At 38.0% G+C, this 15,003-nt stretch overlaps 1 protein-coding gene across 1 annotated transcript in view; it reads left to right on the forward strand.

Annotated features, from left to right (window-relative positions):
- Positions 1–15,003, forward strand: part of Rsf1 (remodeling and spacing factor 1) — a 122,015-nt gene that overhangs the window by 94,019 nt on the left and 12,993 nt on the right. The window contains exons 8-14 of the mRNA XM_021634798.2: positions 3,815–3,919; positions 4,942–5,021; positions 8,605–8,659; positions 9,986–10,095; positions 11,477–11,544; positions 12,733–12,940; positions 14,428–14,651. Of these exons, the coding sequence (XP_021490473.1) occupies positions 3,815–3,919; positions 4,942–5,021; positions 8,605–8,659; positions 9,986–10,095; positions 11,477–11,544; positions 12,733–12,940; positions 14,428–14,651 (850 nt within the window). The remainder of the gene's footprint in view (positions 1–3,814; positions 3,920–4,941; positions 5,022–8,604; positions 8,660–9,985; positions 10,096–11,476; positions 11,545–12,732; positions 12,941–14,427; positions 14,652–15,003) is intronic.

Consider the following 15,003-nt stretch of genomic DNA (forward strand, 5'->3'; position numbering starts at 1 on the left):
GATTTGTTGCTGTTTAACTTCTTGAGTTCTTCATATATTCTGGATATTAGCCCTCTGTCAGATATAGGGTTGATGAAGATCTTTTCCCAGTCTGTAGGCTGTCATTTTGTTCTGACGACAGTGTCCTTTGCTTTACAGAAGCTTTTCAGTTTCATGAGGTCCCATTTATTGATTGTTGCTCTTAGAGCTTATGCTGTTAGTGTTCTGATCAGGAAGTTGTCGCCTGTGCCAGTGAGTTCAAGGCTCTTCCCCACTTTTTCTTCTAGCAGGTTTAGTGTGTCCATTTTTATATTGAGGTCTTTGACCCACTTGGACTTTCGTTTTGTGCAGGGTGATAACTATTTGCATTTTTCTACATGTAGACATCCAGTTAGACTAGCACCATTTGTTGAAGATGCTATCTTTTTTCCATTGTATGGTTTTGGCATCTTTGTGAAAAAAACAAAGTGTCTATAAGTGTTGGGTTTATTTCTGGGTCTTCTATTCCACCATTCTGTTTCTATGCCAATACCATGCAGATTTTATGACTGTTGCTCAATAGTACAGCTTGGGATTAGGGATGAAGATACCTCCAGAAGATCTTTTATCGTAGAGGATTGTTTTAGCGATTCTGGGTTTCTTGTTATTCCATATGAAGTTGAGAATTTTTCTTTCAAGGTCTGTAAAGAGTTGTGTTGGTAATTTGATGGGAATTGCATTGAATTTGTAGATTGCTTTTGGTAAGATGGCCACTTTTACTATGTTAATCCTGCCAACCCATAACCAGCTCCATTGCTGGTGGGAATGTAGACTTGTACAACCACTTTGGAAATCAATCTGGCACTTTCTCAGACAACTAGGAATAGCGCTATCTGAAGATCCAGCCATACCACTCCTAGGCATATATCCAAAATATGCTCAAGTATACAACAAGGACATTTGCTCAACCATGTTTGTAGCAGCTTTATTTGTAATAGCCAGAAGCTGGAAACAACCCAGATGTCCCTCAGTTGAGGAAGGGATACAGAAATTGTGGGACATTTACACAATAGAACACTACTCAGCAATTAAAAACAAGGAAATCATGAAATTTGCAGGCAAATGGTGGGATCTAGAAAAGCTCATCCTGAGTGAGGTATCCCAGAAGCAGAAAGACACACATGGTATATACTCACTTATAAGTGGACATTAGGCATATAATGTAGGATAATCATACTAAAATCTGTATACCTAAGGAAGCTAATCAAGGAGGAGGATCCTGGGTAAGATGCTCAATCTTCATTCAGAAAGGCAAACAGGATGGACATCGGAAGAGGAAGAAAACAGGGAACAGGACAGATGCCTACCACACAGGGACTCTGAAAGACTGTACTCGTCAGGGTATCAAAACATAAGCTGAGACTCATAGCCAAACTTTGGGCAGAGTGTAGGGAATCCTATGAAAGAAGGGGGAGATAGAAAGACCTGGAGGGGACAGAAGCTCCACAAAGAGCAACAGAATAAAAAAATCTGGGCCCAGGGGTCTTTTTCTGAGACTGATATTCCAACCAAGGACCATGTATGGAGATAACCTAGAACCCCTGCACAGATGTAGCCCATGGCAGCTCAGTGTCCAAGAGGGTATCCCAGTAATAGGAACAGGGACTGTCTCTGACATGGGCTGGCTCTCTGATCACTTCCACCTGAGAGGGGAGCAGCTTTACCAGTGCACACAGGAAGACAATGCAGCCAGTCCTGATGAGACCTGGGAGACTAGAGTAAGATGGAAGGGTAGGAAGACCTCCCCTATCATTGGACTGGGGGAGGAGCATAGAAGAAGAGCGGGGGAGGATGGGATTGGGAGTGGTTGGGGTGGGAGCTACAGCTGGGATACAAAGTGAATAAACTAATTTAAAAAAATTTAAATGTAAAAAAAAAAAAGAACCTAGGTCTTCCAGAGGACCTGGGTTCAATTCCCAGCACCCACATGTCAGCTTATAAGTGTCTGTAACTTGAGTTCCAGGAGATCAAGTGCCTTCCTCTGACCTTCAGTGTTAACTGTACATATAGTTCATAATACACAAACACACACATACACGTATTTTTTTTTTTTTTTTTAAAAAGAATGGCTTCTATCAGCACGTGTATTTGAATGTTTAGTTACCAGGGAATGGAACTATTTTAAGAATTAGGAGGTGTAGCCTTGTTGGAGGAAGTGTGTCTCTGGGGTGGGCTTTGAGGTTTCAAAAGCCCACACCAGCCTCAGTCTCTGTCTTTCTGCTGCCTTCAGATAAGGACATAGAACTCTCAGTTACTCCAGCAGATGTCTTCCTTTGTGCTCTCGTACTCTCTGCCATGATGATAATAGACGAAACCTCTAAAACTGTACGCCAGCCCAATCAAATGCTTTCTTTTATAAAAGTTGCTGTGGCCATGGTGTCTCCTCACAGCAATAGAACACTGAGACACTCTGATGATTTGACAGCATAAGCAGAACGTTCTTCTCTTAAACACGGACACCACTATAACCATTTGGAAATACAACCTCTTATTCAGAGTTGTTCATGAAATGTTTGACATCTGATAGTCTACAAACTCTCAAAGCCACAGAAAGAAAAGGTAAACATGTTAGTACCAGAGGGTGAGAGTAGGGAAACAACCAAACGCGTACAGTCTCTTTGGTTCTGTAATCAGAAAAATGACATTAGTTCAGAAAAGGTCTTATCAGACTGTTCTGTTGATGCTGTTGTTAGTTTGGGCAGTGGTTGGTAAGATTTTAACCTTGTAACTGGGCATTGTGGCGCAGCCCTCTAACCTTAACATTTGGGGAGCTGGAGCAGGTGGACTGAAACTTTGAGGCCAGTTGTAGAACAGGACCTCGTTTCAAAGAAAAAAAATCATATTCTTGTGAAAAGTTCAAAGACGTATGTGCATACTGTAATATCTATGTAACTTACCTATAAATCTAAAAATATTTTAAAAAATACTTTTTTAGTTAAATACTTACAGTAAACTGGTTTTAAATAACTGGTTCACCTTGAGTTCATTGCGGTAAAATATCAGGTAAAACTAGTTGGTGGTGATGTTGGTGTTCAAATAAGATGGCTCTGACACTTTAGTCTTTTCCTGTGTGTCAGTCTCTTCCTTATCTGAATTTACAAAAAACAAAAAAAAAAACAAAAGAAAACTTTCTTATATATAGATAATGGAAATATAATTAAAATGGAAATATTTTATAATTCCATATGTGTTAGTCTACTTTATTACGCTTGAACTTTAAAATTCCATTATAAAGAATCTGAGATCACCCTGTGGCAAACTAGAAATTGATTACAATTCAGAAAAGACTAACATTTCACTAAGTTCTGCACCATAGTGTTTTCTTAGGTTGTTAGTGGGAGTGCTTTTTAATTTCTCATGTGTGTGTGTTTGTTTGTGAGACAGGGTTTCTCTGTGCAGCCCTGGCTGTCCTGGACTCACTCAGTACCCATGCTGGCATTGGGCTCAGATCTGCCTTCCCAGCGCTGGGATTTTCTCATCCCTAATTATCAAATGAGCTATTTCTTCATTCATTGGCTGTGTGCAGATACCATCTAGTTCCTCATATAGTTTGTGGTAGTATCCTAAGGTACTGAAATGCCATTATTTTCACCAGGAATGAGGTCTCATACCTTTATAAACCCAGCACTCCCAAGGCTGAGACAGGAATATTGCTGAGTTTAAGCCCAGCCTGGGCTACAAAGCAAGTACCAGCTTAGCTTGCACTATTACTATAGCAAAAAATTGTCTCAAAAAAGAAAGAAGTGCCGTTATTTTAACAAAGTGCAGGTGTTGATATTAATGTGGTTTGTTTCAGATTCTTCTGTGTGATTCTTGTGACAGTGGATACCACACTGCCTGCCTCCGCCCTCCTCTGATGATCATCCCTGATGGAGAATGGTTCTGCCCTCCTTGCCAGCATGTACGGCCTAACCTTACTCTGTCTCCAGCCCTCAGTTTTATATTTAATACATTAATAATATTTCTTAGCAGTCGTTGAACACCTTCCATTTTCAAAGCAGTTGTCAATAGTGTTTGCCTCTTGTTTGGGTCCTTACCTTCTACAAGTAGCTCAGGGGTGCTTCTTGTCTTCTTTTAGAACACTTCTGGCTTTTATAAAGCCAGCCTTTTCTTTTTCTTCTCAAATTTGTCATAAATATAAGTAGCACAAATATAGGATGTGTGTTAATATGTGGGTGTATTAATGTGTGTGTGTGTGTGTATAAGTGTTTCTGTGGTTTACCCCCTTTTTAATATCTTCTTTCTCCCTTTACTGTATCTCTTTGTTGTTAGCACTGGAAGAAACATCAGTGTTCTGGTAATTCATACTTTCTCGTAAAACTGAAGAACAGTAGATTTCTGTTCTCTGCACCAATTGGATACTTTGTTTCACAAGGTCAACCTTACTGTGTTTTCAACATAATGGCTTTACGCCATTTTCTCTGAAGTTACCTTCTGTGGCTTAGCATAGCTTAATCTATATTTTTTTATGCTTTGTTTTTATCCAGTAGCCATGTAGTATTGTTTTGTGTGTATTTTTCAATTTTTTTATATTGGCATTGTGCTTTGTCATATACACACACGCATATATATATATATTTAAAGTCTTTTGTGTGTGTGTGTTGTTTTTTTTTTTACTATATATGACCGTGTTTTGAATAGTAATAAACTGCATTTCTGAAACCTGAAAGCCGGGTAGGCACAGAGAATGTCTTTTTATTTTATAAAGCTATGTTTGTCTGACATGCTTTCTTACAGAATACCTTGCTCATCATCTGTTAAGTGGATCCTGAACACTTTTTTTAAACTAAGCGTGTTTCAGTATTTATTCACCATGTCGCCATCTTCAATTCATGGATTAACAGCCTTAGGTTTAATATTAAGCATGAAATGTACGGCCTACGTCCCAGCGTTAAAAATAACACATGCATATTGCTCCTTCAGAAACTACTGTGTGAGAGATTAGAAGAGCAGTTGCAGGATTTGGATGTCGCCTTGAAGAAGAAAGAGCGCGCAGAGCGAAGGTAAACTGACACATGCGCCAATGTTTTCCGTGCGATTTGGCGGTTTAGATGAACACATCTGTCTAAATCAAATTTGGCAAGCTACAGCAAGTTAAGTCTGGTTTGCTGCTGCTGTTTGCACTTCTTACTAAGAATGGTTTTTATGTTTTTAAAAATAACACTATAAAATCATTTCATGATGTAGGAAAACTACATGATATTCACATTTCATATCCCATAAGTAAACTTTCCTAGAACACAGTTTTGCTCATTTGTTTGTGTGATTACTATGGCTGGTTTTGCACTGCAACAGTGGAATTGTGTGGCTCAGTAAAGATCCAGTGAGTTCCTAAGCTTGAAATACTAGGTGTCCTTTTACTCACAAGTTTGCCAGTTCCCTCTGTATAATACCGAAATCTGTTGTGGAAAAGTATTGTCCCACATCTTGTGGAGGAAATGTACTTAACTATTGTTGAACACAAGAAAAGAAAATTATAAGGAACTACTTGATTTTTTTTTTTTTTTAACTTATGCCATCTCTTTGGCTGGGCTGTACTAACCCTGGTAAATAAGGACCATTTATTTAATTGCTGTCATATTGACAGTAAAATATACTGTTTTCATTATTTCACTGCAGTGTAGATTAAAACAGTTGAGGTAGCTTCTTAGAGCAAATACGATTGACCTTGAGCCATATATTTAGTAGGGATTCAGAATACAGTAAGTTTATAGTTATTTGTACTTTCTTTGACTATTCCATTTCTAAACATTCATTCAAATCCACTGCATACTCAACTGAATAAAACAGATGAATAAAAAAAAATCTGTTTACAATGAACTGACATCCTACCAGAGAGTACAGATAGAGAGACTATAGAGACCAGTGAGAGATAGATTGATTTTCAACACAATCCTAGAACATGGAGGAACATTTAAATTCTTATAGAAGGTGTGGATTATCAGGGAAGGCTTTGGAAGATAAATTGTGATTATATAGGCGGACATAGAAGAGACATTTCTAGTTGATGTTTAGAAAAATGAGCAATGGGAGAATATAAAAGTGAGGGTAGAAGAATGGGATGGATCTCCATAAAAGAAGAGGAAGTCTAGATTGCAAACAGCTTTTGCATAGCTGGCTAGAGAGATTCAACTATTCACTCTAGGTAGTGGTGGAGTCATCAAAGGATATGTTCTTCATTTCAGAAAATATGTACTAGTAAGTCAGAGGAATGGATGTAAGAGTAACTTTTATTCTCAATTGTCTAGAGGCTTTTTCCTGAATAAGCTCACCAATTCTTGTCCTTTCTGAACTCTGCCTTGCTGGTTCACTCAGCTGTTATGGCTCAAACTCCTTTCTAAGCTGACTGATTCAAACTGGCTTTTTTCAGCTTCTGATTGAATTGCTTTGCTTGGCCTCAAACTAACTCTAGCAATCTGTTCTAGCCTTCTGGCTCCTTCTCATTCTCAAGCTCGTTCTGTCCTTACCTGTGTATAGCTTCTTCTCTCTTCAACCTGTATCTGTAAAAATTCTTCCAGTAAAACTGCTTTTCTCTCTTTCCTGTGCTGCTCTCTTAAATTGTTTTTCTTCCCTGTGTCATATCCTATGCTGTCAGATCTTTCTTTGATTTGTTGCTTTTTCTGCCCCTTAGTTCAACATCACTTTTAAACATGCCTGCTTCCTTCTATAAACTGACCTTACTTTCATTGTTTGGGGTTAAAGTGGGTACTAAGGGGATGTGTCTATATTCCAGCCAGAAAACATATTATATTAATGGAGGTCAGACAATAGGGTGTGTAAAACAGCAGTGTTAGAAAGAGTGGAGTTAGTAATGATAAGGTCTGCAGCATCACTGGTCTAGCCAGTGAGATAGAGTGAAAGGCATCTGGCCAAAAGATTACTAAGAGAACTATGTGAGGAATCATGTCTACCTTCAAGATCCTGCACAAAAAGCCTCAGATAAAATCAATCTATATCTTTTCATGTTTCTAGTAGAATTGTTCAAAATTGTCTGCAATCAATTGATAAGTAATTGTGAGTGCAGAAACCCATAACTTAGTTATGTATGGATTTCCAAACTTATATAAGTCTACCCATGGTGAACATGAGCAAATGTCTCTTCAGTTGAATAGAGAAATACCAGACAAATAAAAGTAATCAAGGTTTAAAGGAGAAAATTAGTATTTCAATGAATGCGATTATTGCAAGGACAGATGTATATCCCATGTACTTAATAACAGTTCAAACCAGGAAATACTCAAGATTGTCGTCATTATTTACCGCCTGATAGATTACAAAGTTGTAATTAAAGTGATTTTATCATTTTCATAAATGTAATAGCTTCACCATGTGTTCCTATGTTTCTTGTTAGAAGGGTCTAGAGTTCATAGCACATTAAAAGTTGCATTCCAAAATATCTAGACAAGTAAATGCATTAATTTCCTTTCAGAAAGAACACTGCAGTAGGGAAGAAAGAACAGTTGGTCTGTTAGTTGAGTTTAATGTCCTCTGGAATTCCGAGCTCAAGCTGTCCTTATTATACTGGATTAACACTGAGAAGTCCAGAGGAAGCACATGTTGTATAGAGCTGATTATTTTTGAATTAAAACAAACATGTTTTGTTTGTTTGTTTGTTTTTGTTTTTTTCTTGAAGGTGTCGTTGGGATCCATATTCTTTTTTGTTGTTATTGTTTGGCTTTCCTCTACAGGTGTCTTAATTTGCATTGTTGGATGCCTAGTCATGTGTTTGCATTCCAATTTTTCTTCTCCACACAAGAAACGAGTGGCTTTAATGTCACTCACTGAAGCCTTGAGATAGTTTTGTTAAGTATGTTTTATTAGTCATTATTTTATAGTGATGTTAGTTAACCAGTTTGTCTAGTCAGAGGTAGCTTTCCATGTAACCACATTGTCATGTCACAGAAGATTTTTTTTTTTATCTAGTTCAGTTAAAAAATACAGCTTTCATATAGGTAAGAAAGTTTGTGCTTTTCCTTTTTGTTTTGTCTCTGTACTTTAGCTGTCCTTGACTTGCTTTGTAGACCAGGCTGGCCTTGAACTCACAGAGATCTAATGGCCTCTGCTGGGATTACAGGCATTTGCCACCATTCCCGGCACGTTTATAAGTTTGTGCTTTTCTTTTCTCCTTTTCCTTTTCCTCCTCCTCCTCCTCCTCCTCCTCCTCCTCCTCCTCCTCCTCCTCTTCTTCTTCTTCTTTTTTCTTTTTTTTTCTTTTTGTGTGTGTTTGGGGGGGGGTTTGTTTTGTTTTATTTTGTTTTTCCAAGACAGACAGAGTTTCTCTGTGTAGCCCTGGCTGTCCTGGACTCACTTTGTAGACCAGGATGGCCTCAGACTGAGAGCAATCTGCCTGCTTCTACCTCTCAAAGTGCTAGGATAATAGGTGTGTGTGACCACATCCAGCCAAGTTTGTGCTTTTCATCCATACGAGTTCTCTAGGAAGAAAGCTTCACTGGCGACAGCCTCTTAAGTACCATGAGATTGTAATTTCATTACTGTCTACAATGATGATATTTTCAGACCAGTTTCTTCTTCAGCAAATCTTATTTTATGCTTTTGTTTTTTTGTTTTGTTTTGTTTTGTTTTAAGGAAAGAACGCTTGGTGTATGTTGGTATCAGTATTGAAAACATTATTCCTCCGCAAGTAAGTTTCTATTCGATAGTTTTGTTTTTGTTGTTTGTTTTTTAATTTTATGTGTTTGAGTGTTCTTGCCTGCATGTATATCTGTGTGCCTCATGTATACTTAGTGGCCACAGAGGTCCAGTACCAGGTGCCAGATCCCCTGGTACTGGAGTTACAGACGGTTGTGAGCCACTCTGATGGTCGTGGGAATCGAACCTGAGTCCTCTATAGAGCAGCCAGTGCTCTTAACCACCAATCCATTTTCAGTCCAGATTTATGTAGTATTTGTAGAGGAGTTGCTTTATGCTTTCTAAAGTTTCCCCCAATTATGTCTTGTTTTAATATTTAACATACCTATTCTATTAAAGCTAAACAATTTGAGCACTAAGAGAAATAAGTATTAAAATTATTATTATTATTATTATTACCTATTATGAATAGGTAGCCCAGTTTAAACTAAATTACAGCTCATCGCTTTGGGGTCATGTTCTGTTGTTTCTGTTGTAAATGGGGCAATTCGTTTAGCTTTATAATGTGTTACTTGCATAAACCAGTTAAGACTAGTTTGGGAATATTTTACATTTGATCTGGCACTATTGAAACTTTAATTTCTATTATAATTTAATTTCTTTGACAAACTACCATTATTTTACATTTATTACTCTAATTAAGGGTACCTCATCCCTGAATGTTCATGAAACATAACTTCCAACCTGATTTTGCTGTGGGCTACTGTTGCTGATTTAAGACAGGGTTTGTAACCCTGAGCGGCCTGGAGCCCAAGAGAGCCACCTGCCTCTGCCTCCCGAGTGTCTGTCTCCAGGCTGGAACCCAAGAGAGCCACCTGCCTCTGCCTTCTGAGTGTCTGTCTCCAGGCTGGGTTAATGGTGTGAGCCGTTACACTCCACAGTTCCCAGAGAGCATCTCTGCTGTTTATCTATCTATCTATTTTCACAATGAATCACAACTTTTAAGTAGCTTTCCAAGATATTTTTCAGTTTAAATCAAATCATTTCAAGAAGTCATCATTCATATGTATTCAAAGTTTTCTGTGTATCATGTTTAATTATTGGTTAAAACAGTGAATTGGTAGAAAAACTTCATTTTGGTTATTTTAATACCTATTATCGTAAATTCACAGGAGTGTAAGAATTTCAATCCAGAAATAGTTCTCCTATTAAGTTACCGATATTTTTAATTTGTATCTTAGTTTTTCTGTGTATATTCACTGTGGTAGATAACGAAGAGTTCTTCAAACCTTTCATGTGTACTATCTAGGTATCCTATTTAAGCTGCTAATTCCAAGGACTCTTTCTCTGTTACACCTATATACTTTTATCTTTAAAGGAGCCAGATTTTTCTGAAGATCAAGAAGAAAAGAAAAAAGATGCAAAAAAATCCAAAGCAAATTTACTTGAAAGGAGATCAACAAGAACAAGGAAATGTATAAGCTACAGGTATGAAATAAAAGAAAGTTGCTATAGTAAAAGAACCTACCTTCCCCCCCCCCCCCCGATACACAAGACAGAAATGGGTGTTCTCCAAACTTAGTGATTTGTAACCACTCTTTATATGTCACTTGATATCTCTGGTGTTAGGTTCTAAGACTTGAAGGCCGCGCCGCTGCTCCGTAGTAGTAGAGCACTTCCCTAGCCTGAGCAAGGTTCTGTGTTCAGTCCACACAGCATGCACACACGTGCATGCACAGATTCACAGCACAAGTTACTTTTATATTTAGTAGTCTGAGTTCATCTGTGCCACCTGATTCCTAAACTAAGATGTATCTTACTTAGAAAGTAATCTTAGAAATAAATTTTTCTTGTTCCTTGTCTTTAAATCAGAAGACAGTCATTTGAGCAAAAGCGCATTTTATTTAGTTGGAAATTTTGATCATCTGTATATGAATTTAAACAACACAATTATTTTCAATAGTTATTATAACTGGACTTAACACTTCCTATGGAGGAGTGATTTTGTCCAACTTACTTTGCCATGTGACTTAGAGGTGAGTCTTTAAGCCAAAGCTAGCCCGCTGGTAGGTTTTGTACTGTCTGTGTCGTAAGAATGGCATCTATTTTTATAAATGATTGAAACAGTGCATTTTATCAAAACCATATGTAACTGAAATTTTCGTGTTAAGAATTTTTTTTACACAGCCATCTACTTTTACTGAACACTTGATTTACAGTTCTATTTTCATTACAGTGGCATAGTTGATTGTTAAAAACTTTGTGCTCTAAAAAGCCTAAAACTTTATTATCTGACTCTTTGTAGGTTTTACTTACCTGTTTATTGATTGATTGTATAGAGTGTGTGAGAGAGAGAGAGAATAGCAGAGTGCTTACTTCACATATACTGATACTGTATTAATGTTTTTTGCATTCTTGTGTAGAAATACTATTGACTGGATAGCATTTCAAATGAAATGAATTTCTCATAGTTCCAGAGGCTTTATAATGTTCAGGATGAAAGTAGTGACAGATTTGGGAGCTTTTCAGGGCCTGTTTCTGGCTCACTGATGCTACATTCGTGCTTTGTGCTCACATGGTAGAAGTTCTCGTAGATCTAGTGTCTAGTGAGGGCCTGCTTCTTTATATATGTGGTGGTCCTCTTGCTTTAACTTTACAAGGCAGAAGATGCCCAGGGATTCTTGTTTTCCTATTTTTCTATTCTTTTAAAGAGGACAGTAATCGTGCTCATGAGTGCCCCATGCCCTAAGTTCATCACACGTGAGTTGAAGTGGGGAGAATAACAGACTCTTGCAGCTGCTTTGTGTAGGTGGTCTGTAGACATCACACACAAATACCGCTTAGAATCTCATCCCTTTGCTTATTTTAGATTTGATGAGTTCGATGAAGCAATTGATGAAGCTATAGAAGATGATATTAAAGAGGCTGATGGAGGAGGTAGGTGTTTAACTCATTCTTTTTCACATAATTCCACCAACAGGTTATTCTTCCCAGTGCTAATGCTGAACAAACTGTCTCATATTCAAAGTAATCTGTTGACATAGCGCCAGTGTATTAAATCAGAACTTAGTAATTAATTTTTATGCTACAATACAAAATGTTAATTTCTTTCGTTGATCAAACAATGTATATCTGGTCCTAATTAGAATACTAGGAAACGTTTCTGTTGTTTTTACAACTACAAAACTTCAAAATGTATGGATAATCCAAAATCTGTTAAAAATCAGTTTACTCAGCTGGATGTGGCAGTTACATGCCTGTAATCTCAGAGACAGAGGCAGGCAGATCTCTGTGAGTTGGAGGCCAGCCTGCTCTATAAAGCAAGTCCAGGACAACCAAGGCTACACAGAGAAACCCTGTCTCTTTAAAAAAAAAAGAAAGAAAGAAAAGAAGAAAATGGGAAAAAAAATGGTCTGGAGAGATGACTCAGTAGTTAAGAGCGCTTGCTACTCTTCCATAGGACTAGTTTGGTTCCTAGCATCTATGTTAGATAGCTTACAACTGCATATAACTCTCCTTTGAAGAGATCTGATAGCCTTTTCTGGACTCTGATGGCACTCACACACATGTCGCATTCACTTACAAAACAACATACACATGAGTTTTTTAAAATCCTAAAATCCATGAGAATTGAGTGTTGGCACAGTCACTCGGTAGAGGCATTTGCACACAGTCCTGACAACAGCTTAAATTAGAGCTTGGACTTTACCAAGTGGAAGAAGAGGCCTGACTCTTGAGACCACACACACACTAAGAGTATTGAGCCAGGTATGGCGATACATGTCTATACTTGAGGATGCTGAGACGTGAGAATCATGAAATCACGACCACCCCGGGCCTCACAGAGAGGCTTTTTAACAGCTCTCCACCAAATAACAGCCAATGAAATAGAGTGGGGGCAGGCATTACTTGGTGGTATAACAAATCAAAATGTAAAGTTAGGAGTCTCTGCCCTGTGACCTTACATTGAGTAGGCTAGGCATGTTAATTCTTTCTTTAGAGCATTATCAGCTGAAGTTGTGAGGAATGTGCGTATTTCTAAGAGAAATTAAGCAAAGGAAGAGCTGCTGCTCTCAAAAGTTACAGGGGAGGTTCAATAAGCATTCAGTTACCTCTTCCTCTCAGGAGTCGGCCGAGGAAAAGATATCTCCACCATCACGGGTCATCGTGGGAAAGACATCTCTACTATTTTGGATGAAGAAAGAAAGGAGAATAAACGGCCCCAGAGGGCTGCTGCTGCTCGCAGGAAGAAACGCCGGCGACTTAATGATCTGGATAGTGACAGCAACCTAGATGAAGAAGAGAGTGAGGATGAATTCAAGATCAGTGATGGGTATGTGTCTAGGGGCCAGCTTAAACAGAGCTGGGTCCTCAGAGAGCCTTGGCTGTGTTATGCTGTGACCTTTATTCTTCACATACACGGGCAATCTGTTTTCGGGTTATTTAAGCAGATTTGTGATTACTGATTTTGATTCATTTTAGGTTAAAATTAAAGCTATATTCACAGTTGTTTCATATTAAACTTGTATTTAAATTTGGTTAATTATAATTGTAGTTTTCTTTATTGAAAGCTTTCTCTTCTGCTACAAAGTTTATCAGTGGTTTCTTAATCAAGTGTGGGAAATTACAAAGAAGTAAGTAGTTCTTGTCCTCTATCTGGTGCTCTCTAGAGGTTGGATAAAGGGTAACTAGTCCAATATTAGGGTTAGAATAGCTTCTATACAAAAGGAGTATAAACAGTACTGTGAAATTTCTCCTTTGGGCTTGTTAATAAGTATGCAAAACCACAGAAAAGTTATTCTGCATTGCCTGCCTCTGTAACATAGATAAAGTAAAATTAAGGTACTGAAGGTAGTTGGCTAATTCTAAGGTGGTCAGGACAACTTCACAAACAGAAGTAGAGTTAGTTGACATGTGTAGAAGGAATACTTTGGGCAGCCTTTTAAGTTCAGAGTTCGAGGCAGGGTGGGAAAAGAAAGCAACCAGAACATAGAAGCCACATGTTCAAATGTCAAGGCATATTAGGAAACGCCCAGAAAAGAAAGACTACAGGGATGAAATGGAGAACGCCCTGGTAGAGCTGCAACCAGAACATAAAAAAGAACCAAATATGCAGTGGGTTTTTCTATTTCTCTTCTTTTGTCATGCATACAAATTTGAACTTTTTCCTGAAAAATAGTTTTGAAAATATACTGAAAGGGTTGAGGGATGAGATGAAAGGAGGGAAGATCAGGATAAGCACCAAGTTTCTGGTTGAAGTTATAGGCAGGGTGAATCCTTCTCAATATGAGGCTAAAGAGCTGAACAAGTAAAGGTCTTTGCCACCCAAGCCTGGTAACCTTTTCTTTTGAGGCCATGTAAAGATGGAAGGAAAGAACCAGCTGTACAGGTTGTCTGCTGACATCCACATGCAGGCGGAAATACTCCATCCCTCTCTATAAGAAGAAGCCAAGATTTTTGTCTCAAAAATAATCAGGCTGGTAGATAAAAGAATAGGTTGAGAAATAATAAACATTTTCAGAGATACTGGATATAAGATGTATCCCAAAGAGGTCAGTGAAATTCATGTACAAAATTCAGCATCAGTTTATCTTCACAGTTTCTACAAAGAAAAGGATAGATGGTAGAATATTCATTTTATAGATAGAAGGTGACATAATTTTTTAAATGTATATTTAAGTATTACTTAATATTTTACTAGATTCATTACAGTTTGTGTTTGGAACTAGGAAAAACTGGTTATCACTTCTAGATATACCATAATAAGACAAAACAAACACTAAGTGCTACATCATGGCCTATCTGGCTTTTCCTGAACAGATCTCAGGATGAATTTGTAGTGTCTGATGAAAACCCAGATGAAAGTGAAGAAGATCCACCATCCAATGAGGACAGTGACACTGACTTCTGTAGCCGTCGGCTGAGACGGCATCCTTCTCGGCCAATGAGGCAAAGCAGGCGTTTGCGGAGAAAGATGCCAAAGAAAAAGTACTCTGATGATGATGAAGAGGAAGAAGAGTCTGAGGAGAATAGTAGAGACTCTGGTAAGAATGCCTTTTGTCTGTAACCAAGCAACTCTGTTGCCTTTGTGACTCCTGGAGTTACAAGATGTTGAAATTACTTAGTTTGACATAGGTGTCCCGATGAGACTTTGAAGACCTTTTCGTATGACTTGCTAGTTGCTTTTTCTCACATCTGAAAAAAAAAAATTCACACAAATTAATGTTAGGTTCATGCCAAACTCTTTTATGATAAATCTTTCTTGTGCTAAATATTTCTGAGAATATTTTGAGGTGTTGGTGAAGGAATACCAAAATCAATTAATTCAACACTCAAGGCTTCTTAAGCTTTTCCACTCACAACTTTTTATTCCTGAGTCACTTTTCCAGTGTATAG

The sequence above is a fragment of the Meriones unguiculatus genome, chromosome 14 (assembly GCF_030254825.1).
Source record: "Meriones unguiculatus strain TT.TT164.6M chromosome 14, Bangor_MerUng_6.1, whole genome shotgun sequence".
Lineage (NCBI taxonomy): Eukaryota > Metazoa > Chordata > Mammalia > Rodentia > Muridae > Meriones > Meriones unguiculatus.